Source organism: Poecilia reticulata, linkage group LG3 (assembly GCF_000633615.1).
Source record: "Poecilia reticulata strain Guanapo linkage group LG3, Guppy_female_1.0+MT, whole genome shotgun sequence".
In the NCBI taxonomy this organism is placed as follows: domain Eukaryota; kingdom Metazoa; phylum Chordata; class Actinopteri; order Cyprinodontiformes; family Poeciliidae; genus Poecilia; species Poecilia reticulata.
In genome coordinates, this window is record NC_024333.1 from 26744320 (window position 1) to 26760161 (window position 15842).

Consider the following 15842-nt stretch of genomic DNA (forward strand, 5'->3'; position numbering starts at 1 on the left):
TAAGTGGCTCCAGAAGTCCGTAATGAATCTTAAATGAACTGAGCTGCTAACAATTGCCATTTTACCTACCAAGTGGCGGTGCAGAAGGAGTAAAACAAAATAATCATTATTATCATATGATTGTTGGATAAACCAATATGTAAACTCTGCTTATACATCCTGGACTTTTTGGAGTAAAATGTATGTCGGTTTTGTAGTCACTGGTTCCAATTAGATTCTGCTCTAAATGTCAGCCTCAGTCCACCATTTTTAACAGCAATATTTTTTGCCACATTGTCTACCAGCTCCTCTACAACCAAAAAGGGCTTGTGTCTGTGTCATCATTTCATAATTTGTAGACTGACTTRACACTGTAATGATGTCATAAAATTGCTAATATTTATTTTTGACTGCGTTTGTTTGTTCATTCGCTTTTGCAGTTATTTAAAACTGCATTTAGGATGACAGTGTTTAATTAAGGKGCTTYGTCAGAGTTCTAGAACCAACATCATGACAAATCAGAATCAATCAACTTTTCTGGTTCCCCTGACCTACAGGTAAAATTYCTCCAAGCAGTTTCATGTTGGCTAAATAGTCACAAAAGCTCTTTTGATTCYAATTCTAAATACCCGCCATTAGCAGGGTTGCAGSAACTTATTGTTTTGATTCTCAGCCATGATTGTTTTGGAAAGCCTTTGTAATTGAGGGGACAGAAGAGGAAGARTTCTGTGTCTACACAGGTACTGTGAAGTTAAGGAGGTGAAAATGTCTCAGTTTGCATCAATTTTCACACAAATGAGAATCTTTAAACTCCATTTTCATGCAAAGTTATAACCAAATATGAAGAATTTTGATAACCCCAGAGTTTCACTTTAAATGAATTAATTTACAGTTGTATAGGCAATGTATGTGTCCTGTCAATCCATTGCATCAAATATATTACATATATTTGATGCAAAGTTCAAAATTATTGACTCACTTTCTCAGTCTTTTTCTCTCCAATTTTACAAATGAGTTTGTAAAATCCATTCCTCTGCTTATGTCTTACTCAGCAGGAAAAGTGTTTTTCCCTTTTGACCACTAAAAGCATTACAAAATTCAAACATTCAAATAAAAAAAAAAAACAAGTAAATTACTATGGGCTGGACAATACATCAATAACATAACATACATTGTGATATACATTATCAATATTAATAGATAATACATCTTATAGAATTTTTCTATAATTTTACTAAATTCCGATATAGTACTACTGCACAGCATTCTGGGGGATGTAGGCAGAGGAAAGGTTTCAGCCCCTCAAGCTTTCATGGCCAGCTAAACAAGGTTGGTGGCATCAACTAAGACTCTATGGTTACCTAGCAACCACCTGTTGATTAACTGGCATAGCAGAAGTTTCTGGTTTCACCACCRTGCCTCTTAAAAGCTTAAAACTAAAAAATAACGACGTGGAGTGAAATGTCCAGATAAAACTGAAACTGTCACGGACCAGGTTGGTAGTATTTTACTTATTTAAAACAAAAACAAAAAGAATCGATAATTATTCAGTCTATACTGTCCAGCCCTAGTTATCGGCTGTTCTGCTTACTTTTCTTTTTTATACYAATACAGTTGATGGATGAAGTTTATTGAGTCATGAAGACAACAACCCAATGACTGAAAAACAAATTTAACGAGCAGTGACATGTTGGGTAAAGTGAGTTAAAGCATAGCAAGGGTGAGAAACAACTCTGAAAAACAAAAAAAAACTGTCTTGGTTAATGGTAATCCCTTCAAGCAGGGGTTAACAGATGGCAAAAATTCCTTCCAGTAAATCCCAGACCTACTTGGTACTTTAATTATGTGCTTTCATCTCCTCAGACCATACAAACTGCAGGAAAAAAACATCCCCCCATGCTGCTCAATGTGTGAGCATGTGTGCAGGTCTGCTCTGAGGGACAGAGGTAAAGTGAAACAACATGTTTGCTTCCCAGAACGCGAAGACACAGCACCTCTTTAGAAGAAGCGCATGAGTTATGAATGAGACAACCCCAGATTCCCCAAAAAACAAATGAGGGAAGTAAACACAATGGAGCCCCCACCAGCACAGTTGGAAAACTTTCCCACAGATGGAAACTGGCTTTGAACCTTCTTTTTTTTTTTTTTTTTTCCCCTTTTTCGGTTTTATGAACAAGTTTAGGCTAAAGGCATGCCCCTTTATAGAAACACACTGAGAACAGACTTTGCGTTTTTCCCTTCCTTCATTTACTGATCCAATGAAAAACTGAATGCGGGCACGCAGTGAATGGTTGACTCATGTGTCAGCACAGCAGAAGTCTTGCAAGCAAGGCAGACACTTCAACAAAAGATCCTAGATAACRTTACTGAAGCTTGATCCATTCATTTTCTCACACCCTTGCCCCTAGTGGGGTCGGGAGGGGTGCTGGTGCCCATCTCCAGCGAGACATTTTGGGTGTCCCTGGACAGGACAAACAACCCTGCACGCACACATTCACACCAATTAAGTGAGAGAGACCATTTAACCTTAACAGTCATGTTTTTGGACTGTGGGAGGAAGCTGGAGAGAACCCACGCATGCACAGGGAAAACATGCGAACTGACCCCGCAGAAAGACCCTGGGGCTGGGAATCGAACCCAGGACCTTCTTGTTGCAAGGCAACAGTGCTACCAACTGTGCCACCGTGCAGCCCCTGAAGCTTGATATAGGCCGTTATTACGGTAGATAAATAAGAGTGACAACATGGTCCACTGTGGAGGGTATGTTTTCTGCTAATGCTAAACTGTAATTATAATAAAGTCAATATTAGCATTCCAAGTACTTAAAATTGTAAAATTTTCRTCACCATGTTTCTACATTTGATGACATGACAGAAAGTCTTGGAATAACCAGTTTTCTTCACCTGTATGGAGCACAGTCATGTAGCACAGTCCATTCCCCACCTGTTGCTGCACACACCTGTTGTCAGCAGGCTGAAAGAACGCTCATTCACTTTCATCTTCAAAACAGTCAAGACAAATTCTATTGTTTGGATRTATTTAGTGAAAAATCTTCCACAAGCAGCTAGGGTTGAAATGATTAATCAAGTAATAGTGAAGAATTATCTATTTAGTAATTGATTAATCATTAACTGGCATATTCAGACATAAAAAGGCCATTTGCTGAAAGAACAGCACACTCAGAGCAGCAATTTACCCAAAACTGAAAAAAAAAAACATTTTGCATTTAAAATAAAAACAAACTACTTTGTAAATATGTTCTAACCAAAACTCACTAAGTGGCACAGTTTTAGTTTCACCCATTTCAAATTCTATAAAATCACAAAAATCTCCTATTAAGCATCTTTTGCAATCAAACTATAAATCAGTTAATCTAAAAAAATAAAAAATGAAAAAGATCAGTCCCACGCTGTACTGATGTTGAGCCAAACAGGAAGGGCTGAGTTTCTGACATGTTGATGTTAGAAGTATTTTTTTAAGCTGTAGATGCATCTTTTACTTCAAATGATCAGGCATACGCTGAAGAGGGGCTTTGTTATTGCATTTTAGGCAATAAAATGTTTATTTTCTTTTTTTAAGTAATTTAATTGTTTATTTTCATCTATTAATGTATTTCTAATAAATAAGAATAGCTGCTGCAAACAGTCGACTTTGATAACGTAGAATTTCATGAATTTATCCATTATCAGTTTTAAACAAATGCAAGAGAGGTCTTCCTTTAAGGTGCTGTGTGCCCTTGGAGTCCAATCAGCAGCAGTTTGTGTTTCTGTGTGTTCTGCTTACGTCAGTCATTTACTGTCTAAGTCACCGGTTCGTACCTCCTGGGCATTAGTTGTATAAACAAACATGATAGATAAATCTCCTGCTTTGCTGTCAAAATGGGTCGTTTACTTATGTTATTCGTCTCCACAGATGAATGAGTTTACAGCACAAAACTACTTAAAGTTAGACTATAGCCTCCCCAACAACGCMGGCCCTGCAGGGAGGGCAGTTGTGTCCGTGTCGTCTGTGATAAATTCTGTTTTGTGGCGGCAACTGATAAGCTGTTCACTTCGTCTGGCACGCTGTCTGGTGAGCCGCTTGAGCATCGTCACGTGGTCATCCTCCTCCTATTTCAGTTTTGTAATATGCTTAAATGGGGAAAAACAAAATATGCCATATTTTTCCAGATGACAAAACATATAGATCATCCGCCAAAAGGTCTCATCTGTTCGGACAGGTTCTGGAAAACAGCCGAGATAAATCTGACACAGACACTTTATGGTAAATATGGCATAATCATCGGGATTCCCGAGCCTTGGCATGTCTGCAGTTTAAAAACAAAAACAAAAAAACATTTCACCCAGACACTATGTTAATATTCCTGGCAAGAGATTGCTCAGAAAATACTGGACCAGAGGTCCCGTGTACAAAAAGCAGTGGATGAAGGGATGATATCCTCTGTTGAACACTCAAAACGTCCACAGCGCTGTTTGGTTCAATCCAGTCCGTAGCTTTTAATTTTATTTTTCTCCAGTGGCATTTAGACTAAATATTGAAATGCTAARGTGACATAGCTGCAATTTTTCTGCAGTAGAGTGCTCCAGCATMATTACACTGGATGCATCCCTGCGCAGCTGTTGGACAGACACTTGGACAATGACCCTATGAGTGCAAGATCACCTATTCTRGAAGGAGTTTAACATTATTAATAAAATAACMAAGTAAAAACTTAGGARTCTATTATTAATTGAGAAATAATTCAGTGGAGTATTTGGAAGCCCTAGAAGGCTTCCCTTCTTTACAAGAAAGATCMATTTTGCTGTTCGGGGCATTTTTTATTTTTATTTTTTTTAAGTCACTATGGAAACTAAGGGTATTTTCACACCTGATAGTCATAGATTCTCTTTGATTGAGGACCAAAATTGCAACATTTGTTACATTTTCAGCTGGTGCAGTTCACTTTCACACTGCACTGTGTCAAAAAACCTGTTTGGTCCCTTTCCTGTGGTGGTACTGCACAAAGAACTACTGAAGTAAACGACACAAAAACTTCAGAAGAAGACATTGACTGTAACTTTGTTCTTCACAAAATGTTAAAAATGAAGTGGAGTCAAGATTTTAGCAGTTGCAGGATTTCTCTTTTGTCTTTGGTAAAAGACCAMGAGTCATTTCTCCTGCTAGCTCTAGAACCTTACATTTGTTTCGGTTGTATTCACCCAGAATGCCCTGCGCTTTACTTTACGTCCTGCTTTTGAAGCAGTCTCCAGTTCTCTTGGCATTCACATATGCAGTCGAATTGCACCAAAATGCATTTCAACTGAACCAAAGTGAACTCCTAAAGGAGCACAAGCCATCACTCATAAAAGGTAACACTGCTTAAAAACTAACTTGAAARCTACAAGAGGCTAGTCTTCTAAGCATCTGTTGAGCTTATGCCACTAGGAATAAAGGCAAAAAATGGTCCAACTCCAGAGTAAGCAAGGTGTGCCGAATAAAGTGTTGACTGTGTATGATGTAGAGGAATCAGGGTGAATGTGSAGGACTTGGACAAGTAAAATATGCAAACGTCCACAAAAAGATAAGGTMAATCAAAAGAACCGTTTAGCTGACACATGAATCATCACTAGTTTATACTAATSCACATAGCCTTTCCACATTGGAGAAATAGTAAATTGCAACCCAAATAGATGAGATTAAATAACACAGTACCATCAACTGTTAAATAAAAAACTCTATGACTCTAATGTAAGCAAAGAAGAAGTGAAATAACCAACACACCAAATATATTCCATGTTCTTATTTCTTTTTCAGCATGCCCACACTCTGTCACTCCAACAACCCACGACGCAGCCCAGGCGCATGTGGGCCTGTCAAACATTTGCATCTTTGCACCTCGTTCCTTCACACATGAATGTGAATGTACAACCGTCCGTGCTGCGAGCGTGTTTGATGCAGAATTGTGCTGCTGCACATACCTACGTGCCAACTCCAGGCCAGTCCTGCGACAGCTCCATGTCACAAGACAGAAAACATTAACATGCTGAGTCTGCAGCAAGGCACAGTCACCAGGGGAACATTTCAGCCTGACACGCACACACAAGCACACGCACACACACACAGACAGCCAAAACACGTCGCCTTAAAGGCACCAGCAAAACAAGTTATCTAAAACCCCACATACAAAAACACAAAAGGGAGCTTTTAAACTTTATGTACACAGGCAGAATAATTACAATTTTTAAAGCGTTTATTAAAGAAGGTGGAATTAATTGGCCCAACCTCGACTTGTCAGTTACAATTAAAGATAACTACACTTAACAAAACATTTCAGCGTGTTAGACTGCTGCTGATATTTGACACGCACACTCTTAAACTGAAGCAACAAAGACATGGGGAGAGGCTAAATTTGCCTAAGCTAATAAGTTTCTTTAGGCCTCTTCTTTGTGTGACCTTAAGTTGGGTAAGCATTTGAGAGAAATTGCAGACCCCACAACCCTCAGCTTTTTTTTTTTTTTTGCCTCCCTCTTAGCCAAAACACAGGCATTAAAGTGACGAGCAGCAGGCCATGACTGCAAATCTGTTTATTAAGCAAAAAATTTGGCATCCACACGAATCAGGTCAAAGGCTGGACTGTCTGCACGATCCTGTTCAAATCCCAGATGACATATTATGTGTCGGAGTCGACTTACCTTTTTGGCAATGGTGGGAATTCCAGCAGCGGTAGTTGTAATTGTTGTTGAACATGGTCTTCTTGCACATGGGATTGTTTTCCATGATGCCTGGACAAACGTCACCGCACTCTTTGGACTGCTTGTTGCCTGCGATGTAATTGTTGAACTCTGCATCCATGATGAGGGACCAGTCTATGGAGTCCAGGTAGCAGAGCTCTGGGTTCTTCTCAATGCGAATGGCCCCCCGGGTGATGTTTCTCAGGTTGTACAGGCCGATGTCCTTCAGGCTGGTCATCTCAAAGATCACCAGGGCGTAGTTGTAGAAGAGGTTACGGCCACGGATGACGGAGAGGTTAGGGAAGAGCGTGCTCAGGCTGTCCAGGCCTGAAACTCTGAACAGCAGCAGGTAGTCCGTTATCATGGTCAGCTTGGGGAAGCTGAGGGTGCGGAAGACTTCTTGGTTGAAGTTGTTGTTGCTTTTGTCACCTATGAGGAGGATCTGYAAGTAGCCCTCCACCACTGTGCAGTTCTCCAGTTGTCTGAATTCACTAATGTTGTTGCCGATGTCGATACTGGGAGTGCAGACTGCAAGAGGGAGAAATGAAAAGGAGGTGAGCGGCCATTGGTGCATGCAGACTGAATAAGTAAACAACGCCGAGGTTTTGAAACTGCGGCACAAATAAATACCTACTGATAGTACCTGGGAAACCTTTAGAAGTACTCAAGATAAATTTTGGTGTGAATTATTTGCAAGATATGAATAAAATTACTCTGATAAAGTGGGCAACAACGAGTCAGAAACTACTCTATTCACCTCTGAAGTCAGAACTTGGGAATGACACTAAACCCAATTCAGCTGTGTTCCCATTCCAAGTTGGAAAACAAATTGGATTTGCTATTTGACACAAGTGGCCAGGCTAACTACTATTAGCAACAAAAGCAAATAATAATTAGTTTGTCCATTATAAGCAGTGTAGAAATGTGTACCAATGGGGGTTGTGTGGTACTGCATTTAAGAGATTTAATAAATACAAACTGAAAAATACCTTCTATCAGCAGATATAATTAATATGCAAAGCAGCTACCATGGATTTTTAAGGTACGGATTGGTGAAAAACATCTCACTTTCTCGCTTCTATGAAGCTTTCTGGTCATCTTTCCAACCTGAAACTTGAAAATTTCCACTTTTAAGAGAACATGAACATATATCTAACCTGTTTCCTTGGATCAATATTGCAGCTTCAATGGATACAATTTTTGTTGTCTCAATGTTTTTTAATTTGTTTCATCAGCCCCAAAAATGATCCTGTCTGGTTTTATATGGTTTAGAATGTCTTTCAAGATGGTGGTACTTAGAAAACCTGCTATTTACCAAAGTGGTACTTGATATGAAAAAAACTGAAAGTGCTTGCTCTATTATTTTATTTCATTTTCAGTTTCCTTCTTTCAATTGTATTTACTAAAAGCTACTTTAGTATACCAGCAAAAACTACTCTTAGAAATCAAGATATTTCATCTTTTATTGGATCACTCTTAGCTGTTAAATGTACATTAAAAAAAAAAACACAAAACACTCAATTCCTGCCATTGTCGTGCTCACAAAAAATGTTTATAATATTCAAATACTGACAGTACACTTGAGCTGTGCTGTTATTGGCAGATGTTTGTCTTCCTGTTCTCATTCTTTAAAAGCAACTTCACGTGGTGCGACAAAGTAAACACTTGAATAGGGTTGGATTCATGCTTAGTTTAACAATAAACTTTTGACTTCCCGGCTGTTGTTACTCAAGCATAAGCCTCATAACCCCTTACTGTTTTGTTTCTCAGCTTGCTTTTAGCAGACTTTCATAACATTTTACCAAGGACACCACCAAAAGACACTTTTCAATTACATGTTGTATGAATATTGTACAGGTTAAACATTACAGTTAAAACCTTTTTTTGTTGCAGGAAAAAGTATATACATGTATCAGCTGGTCAAGATGTGTCCCTAGCTACATATTAAGATGAGACCGTTTTCTTTACAACTAATAATGACAATACACTTATGTTTAGAAGGAAAATATATTAACAGCTCCAACTGACTGCAATGTCTTTTTTATTTATTTATTCAATTTAACTAAGGGTTTTTGGGGAAACTGCAACCCAGTGGTTAGAGATTAAGCTTCTGYCTTGTGATATGTTGTATTTAGAGTGCCATTTTTGCCCACTTTYCTTTGTAAAGTAGCTCAACAATAGTCCAACTGAAGAGTTAGCATCTGTGAACAAGAATGTTTAAGTCTAGCCACAGACTGTCAATTAGATGAAGGTCTAAACATGACTAAGCTTTAATATAAACCATTCCATCGTTGCTCTGGTTGTATGTTTAGGTCTTTTCTCCTGCTGGTAGTTCAACATCTGCCCCACAATGGGTTTCACTGTGCGTTTTAATGCATTTTTTTTTTTTTAGTTTGAGCAATAAAATAGGCAGTAGTAATCGTTTTTCACTACGTGGCGGTTGTAATAACTTTAAAATGTAATACAAAATAGAAAGTCATCAGATCTTTGGAATTTATGCAAGCTAGTAATTTCCGTCCAAAAATTGTCCAGCTATTTCAGACGACATCAACATGTTGACCAATCAACACTGCCAACAGGGCAAAACTCCAAAATTCAATGCACACACAATAGTTCTTGTCCAAATGCTGCTGTCCCACAATAGAAATCTTCCCCTCTAGAAATCTTACAGTTCATGCTCACTGATTAAATGAATTAAAGGACTCCCCTTCAACAGGAATGAAATGTCTTGGCTTTGGACCAAAGGCCACAGAACAAAAGGTACTAGTTTGACTTTTGATGTGCACAGATTGGAAATAAATGCATACGAGTGCTTTTGAGGCTTGCTGAGGACCAACAATACTTCACATTATTTTTTCTGCTTTTAAACTTGCTGAAAATGTGTTTACTTTGATTCCATGTCCACACCAACCTCTATTGTAAACTAACTGCTACAAAAACTAAGATCAAAACACAACGCTTTGTACAGTGTGTGCTGCTGAATTATGCAAGCCTGTGTGCGGAAAAGTTTTGGTGACTAAAGACAGTAATGACTGTTGATGATAGGTGAAGTGTTTACCTTTCCAGCTCTTACTCCCACCTGGAAGATGGGCTCAAAACAATACTCAGCCCGAAGCCCCAGCAGCACCCACAGCAGCATGGAAGCCATTATCGCACATCACTGCGAGGAGGCTTTACACTTCAAAAGCTGGAGGGCATTGAGTCATGGAAAACTCACACCAAGCAGCTAACAGGTTGTCACACTACCACTTAAATGCTGGTCTATAAAGTTATACTGTTTGAATGTGAAACAAGGAAAGCTGGAGGATTTCCAGTAAAGACATTGTGTTTTCCTGACGATCCCACCACATGAWTGGGAGCTTTTATACCTTCAAAGTTGTATAAGATGCACCGTTCTCACCATGCCAATGTTGCAAGGCAATACTGCAGGATAGAGGAGTGACTTTCCACCTGCTGTGAACGCATAAACCCAGTCCATGTGGCAAGCAGAGCATCAACGCCTGACAATCAACTGTAGTTAAAAGATTTAAGTGTAAATATTTAGAAATGTTCAAATATAATTGTAAAATTACAAAAAGAAATATACAGGATTTTAAGTCCAATGTAAAGTTATAGGCAGACAAGATGGCCATCTTAATTTTTTTTATTTATTTTACTTTTATGGCAATAAAAACATAGTTAAATTTGATGTGGTTTGGCAYAAGAAGAGCTGGTATGGTTGTTTTGTCTCTCGGTAATCGACTTGTCTCTGTTCCCCGTCAGCCATCCGAATACCTGACCTGTTAATGCAGTCTCAACATGCAGGCCTATAAAAATGCACACTGCCTGGTGATGTTACATCACCACAGCCTGGATGCTTTACCCTCGGTGGCCTCTCTGCAGATCCGGCATGTCCGTCTTCCACAGGGCACTTCTGCTAATTATGCTCGTGTYGATCCTAAGCGGGAGATTCTGATCAAAATATACATGCTTACAGCAGCAGAGGGAAAACACCAATGACAGGTGTAGCAGCCTATTAGCTCCCCCAACCCCACTCTACTTCCGCACTGACAGATTTTGAACAGCTGAGTACACAAGCCTATCTCTGCAGCTTTGATGAGACTCCAGATCACATATTTACTTTTGATAACCTTTCCGGAACTGGCTGTAGCACCCGGACAATCAGAGGAAATCTACTTGAAGCTCCATAAAACAAGAAATAAAAAGAGGATACACCTCAGCTGCTGCCTCGTCCATCGACGCTAGGCTGCATCCAGGCTGTTTACTCCTCATTTCCAATGTATTTTTGACAAGCTGCCCGAGGGGGCAGACGTATTCATAAAAAATTATTTTCCACACGAGAAAGAAATTCACCGGAACGCTTCTGCAGAAGCTCAATCTTGACAGAAAACCCATTTGGTAGATCTGAACAGCAGTGGAGCTGTCCTTGGCTAAACCAAACCTGCAGGGAGCCCCCTCCGTTCACAACTGATACAGTAAATCAGAAAGAATGCCCAGAGTCTAGCCACACCAGTCATATTTAGCCAGCCGAACACCAGCACTGGATTTCAACGAAAGAACCCCTCCACTGCTCCCGGGTTCGTCCTGTAACCACCGGAGGCTTACAGTAAACTCTGTAACACACAGTCCACAAGCTCCTCACTCTTCCCAATCAACAGAACTCAGTCTGTTTGGCTTGTGAATATTCTTTGGTTTGTTCTATTTTAAAACCAGGACCCTGATTCAACCCGGTAAACCTCACCTCCCCAACATGTCATGATGAATAAGGATGAATCAGGAAGCAGTTTAAAGTTTAGCTGGAAGCATTTCAGGTGGTAATACAAAAAAACAAATGTTTAAACGGCTTAATAAGCTTCAACTTAATAAAATTTGAAGGTTTACAAGGCGTAAAAAGCTGTGAGGCTTGAATTCTTGACATTTTAGTCACACAAAAGACTAGCTCTTTATTCTGCATAAGTCTTGTTGTCACTTGTTAAAGTTCTGTTAGATGAAAGCTATAGAAACAGATCAAAAAGTATGGACTCACTGCTTTTATGTAAATTAATCTGTTTGACTGAAAGGTGCGGCTGTGCCTCAGGAATATTTCTAACATAYTTTCAAGGTCAAAATATCCTTTGGCTTGTTTCACGAAAAGAAATAAATGATTGTTAATGTCCCATGGTCTTTGGACAGTTCCTTGGGTTTTTGAATTTTATTTTACGCACATATTATGGCCAGGTTGTACAGTTTGGTGTCCTTTTTATTTGTTTATAACTTTTTTTCCAAGTTTTTTATAAGTTTTTAAACTAAAATATTTAYATACTAATATATTWTTACATACTATGTATGTCTATGTATTACCATACAGACTATGTATTTTATGTCTGTCTTTYTTTCAATCAATTACATTTCAATTCCACCAAAGCTGCAGATTTTGCCGTTTTCCATGAGGCAAMATTTGTTTTTCACGTACTATAAGTCAACCATTCTGCATAGAGGAAGAAAAATCCCCTAAATTGAAAACTTCTGACTTTGCGCCAATTATAAAAGATGATCAGAATTAATGTTACCACAGCTTTTTGATAAACCCAGGCTTGTATCAAATCAACCAAAATGTCCAGTTTGTATCRTATGGGGAAAACAGTTCATTCAGCTTTTAAAAAATAAAAAAGGGGGCATTTATTAATAAAATTGGTAAATAAAAAAAATTAAATGCTGAAATGCTATTGGGAAAAAAAATATATTGATGCTTAACCTGAAATAATCTGAATGGCAACTTTACACAAATATGTCAAGATCCAACAAAGCAGAAAAGCTAATAAGACTATCARTGTTGTTGGATTTTTTTTTTTCTCTATATGTCTGAGGTCTCACYATCGACTGGCAGGTCAAAGTAATATTTCTCTCTTCTGTTTCACCCTGGATACAGACTTAAAACTCAATATTTACTTCTCATGTTCCAGTTCCCTGTYGTTTTACTAATTGGATAACAAACACCTATTACTTGTTTTCCRTTMATTTCAATTTGCCACACTGCGACACAGAGTTGACAGTGTGCTGTGCATGTGTAGCCTGGCTGACTTTCTCTGCTGCATGACTCAAGAGTGATGGATGCAGAGTGCCAACATATCTGGGTTATGACTGTGGTGTGTTTGTGATTAGAGGTCAAGTGATGTGGGTTTTCTCTATGGCCAAGGCTGATATTTAGAAATGAGCGCAGCTGATGGTCAATATTCCAAGACGATTATTTTTATTTGATTTGGAAGATGTGTTTTTTTGATCTGGAATCAGAAATATGCAAACTAGATGAAGCAGTCCCTTCATTTTCTTCTGTGACTCCACATGTTGGGTTTTCTTTTTGGCCTATGGCCTTCTAGGAAATGCCACTGTATAAAATAATAATTATACCATAATAATCTCTTATGGGATGCTATTCACTTTGCTTTAAAGATTAAACATGCCAGCTGATCTGCTTGATTCTTCTGCCTATTGTGATGTCATTAGCCAAAATCAGACAYTGATAATTTTCCCCTAGATTGGCTATGATCAATGATCAACAAGTAAAACACTGAAAAAAAATCAGATTTTTCCCCTTCTGTTTGTTAAATACCTTGTATTTCCTTCATTTTCAGATTGATTTAAGACCACTAACTCTATCAAAGATCCTCCAGCGYATTTATTTTTAGTGACTGGAGAAGAAAATGGAAAACCATCAATTAATTAACCTTGTATTGTCCAAACCATTAAAAATTGGAAGGTCAAAAATTCAACTTTAAGGTTTTAATTAAAAGGTAAAAATATTACTTTAAGATGCTTTTAGATATTTAATTGTAATGTCTAAAGAAATCATTAAAATTCAGCTTTACAACTTTTCACTATCTTGTAAATTAAAATGGGAAACCAAAACTATACCGCAATTTAATCTGCCTTTGTTTTTATCTTACATGCAAAATATTGGTACTGTTTCAAAGTTTCTTAATGCACTTTCAGGTGAAATAGTTTAACATATAATTCCTTTGAGAATTCCAAGGATTCCATTCAGGATCCTGGCAATTTTTTTTTGTTTCAGAATTTAATATTTTTTCAAGCTTTTACTGGATTTCTCTTAAAGACTTGATTATTAAAACTTCAGATAAAAGATTAAATCTTTACCCGGTCAGGTCTTATTATCTCCTTAAATCATATGTATCACTTTATCATTTATCACATAATCTACATAAAGTATAATTCAATGCAATTTTAAAAATATATATATATCTGAAATTCAGATTTTGTGATTTTAAATTACAAAATCTAAAATCACAAAATCTGGAAAACACACTTGTCCATACTAAATGTATATTTTTTCCTGACGTATCTAGACTTGGAAAATTGTAAGCTCAAATTCCATACTTTTCCTGGCTATGTGGGAACCATGTTAACAAGACTGATGGCTATCTACATCACCATGCACAACAAGAACAAAACAAAAAAATTGCTTTTAATAACGTTGAAGATCAAAAATCAACACTAACATTGTCTCGTTCTTYTATATCTGCACCACAATTCATTGATCTGCAGAGGCCACATTTGCATATAAATATAGRCTTAACAATAAATGCAATGTTTACATCGCCGAGAGAAATCTGCTGGACATGATTCCAACAGATTTTAAAAACAATCGTAAAATCACCGTGTTTGTGGCCCAGYCTTCCCACATACAGTTTTGTGCTGGAGCATGGAAAAACATCGTGTCCCAGTGAGTGTGTTGCTGAGCAGCATTACTTACTCTCTGCGGTGGCGGGCCGAAGGCAGGAGGACAGAGCCAGCATCAGACCCCCAAACAAGGTCAAGCGGCTCCCTTCCATTTGAGACCTCATCCCCGTACACGTAAATTCACCAAACAATCCCGCGGGAAGATGAATTACGAAGATGGAAACGTGGGCAAAACCCGGCCACAGCGGTCAAACACCCTTTTTAAGAAAAAAAACAACAACAAATCTCCAACAAGTACCTTGTAGCTGTTAGCCGGCTAATGGAGCTAATAGCTACTGCCAGGAGGCTAGCGAGGCTGCTCTCTCACGTTTCCTAACGGGAGTCCAGTCGTGCTCCAAAAATCACCGATTTATCCCGCTGGCCAGACAGCGCGTATTCATAGCTCACTCTATCCCTGCCAAACACAGCGCTGCATTGACGTGTATAATGAAAGCATGGCGGCTAAACTAGCGGCGGGGATTCCTCGGTGATCGTAATCCACATCTTCACACTCCATATCAACAGGGGGGGAAAAAAATCTTCAATGTCCTGCTGCTGCAGGGTCTTCGGGAAGCATTAAACGGTTCAGACTAGCCGTAAAATGGGGGTGAAACGAGGTGAAGCGGGGCATCCAAAGGCACGCTTGCATTKGAGCACAGCACTGTTATCTGAACGACGCAACCTCTCTGTGGAAATATCCACGACAAAATCTGGTTTCAGACCGAAGCCTYCTTCCTTCTCCTCCACCTCCTTCTCCTCCTCCTCAGCCGGTCATCACACACTCACACACACTGCCTTGTTGTAGACGTCGTTGATGGCAAAAGTAATATCGGACTGCAAAGCATCTGATTTGGTCAAGATTTTTTGCAACTCGGTGCTTTTCGCCAATATATAGCCAAACGGGCAGCGTGGTTAGACAGATTAATGCACAGGTACACGCACGGTCTCCCTCGGTCAGTCTGCAGTCTCCTGTGTTCGCTGTAAACACGGCGCCGTGCGTACAGATCGTCTCTGTCTGAAAGATGAATCACGCAGCTGTACCAACTTAGAGAGCAAGCAGGGCGTCGTTTCTACTGCAGTTTAGCTTTAGTTACCATGGTAGCACTGTCCAGCTTGATGCTAACTAACCTTTTAACAAATAAATTATTAACTGTAACAAAAAACTGACTCAAAAGTAGTCAAATTACTTAGTCACTGTCGTTAATAGAGATGATTTTCTCCAAATCAAACTTCCTTTAGCATTTCTATAAGTAGGTGGTCTAAGGACCCCTAAATTCTCTAGTAAAAATAGTTATTTTCTTCGTTTCTTAAAATGGTCAGGATCATATACGGTCACGATTAACATAGAATTTAAAAAATGACAGAGTGAGACCTCTGTGTCACCAGCCTAAATTGACACAGCCATAACCACTCTTTTTTTTTTTTTTTTTTACAACACGG

General features: G+C 38.7%; 1 protein-coding gene and 1 long non-coding RNA gene across 2 annotated transcripts in view; one reads left to right on the top strand and one right to left on the bottom strand.

Annotated features, from left to right (window-relative positions):
• LOC103462605 (insulin-like growth factor 1 receptor) overlaps positions 1–15398 on the bottom strand; it is a 49971-nt gene extending 34573 nt beyond the window's left edge. The window contains exons 1-2 of the mRNA XM_008405498.1: positions 14437–15398; positions 6651–7217 (exon numbers count right to left, since the gene is read on the bottom strand). Coding sequence (XP_008403720.1) covers positions 6651–7217; positions 14437–14527 — 658 coding nt within the window. The 5' untranslated portion in view covers positions 14528–15398. The remainder of the gene's footprint in view (positions 1–6650; positions 7218–14436) is intronic.
• LOC103462604 (uncharacterized) lies at positions 1369–2783 on the top strand. Its single transcript, XR_533361.2, has 3 exons — positions 1369–1474; positions 1594–1699; positions 1843–2783. It is a non-coding gene; the product is annotated as an uncharacterized LOC103462604 (long non-coding RNA).
• Positions 15399–15842: the final 444 nt, after the last annotated feature.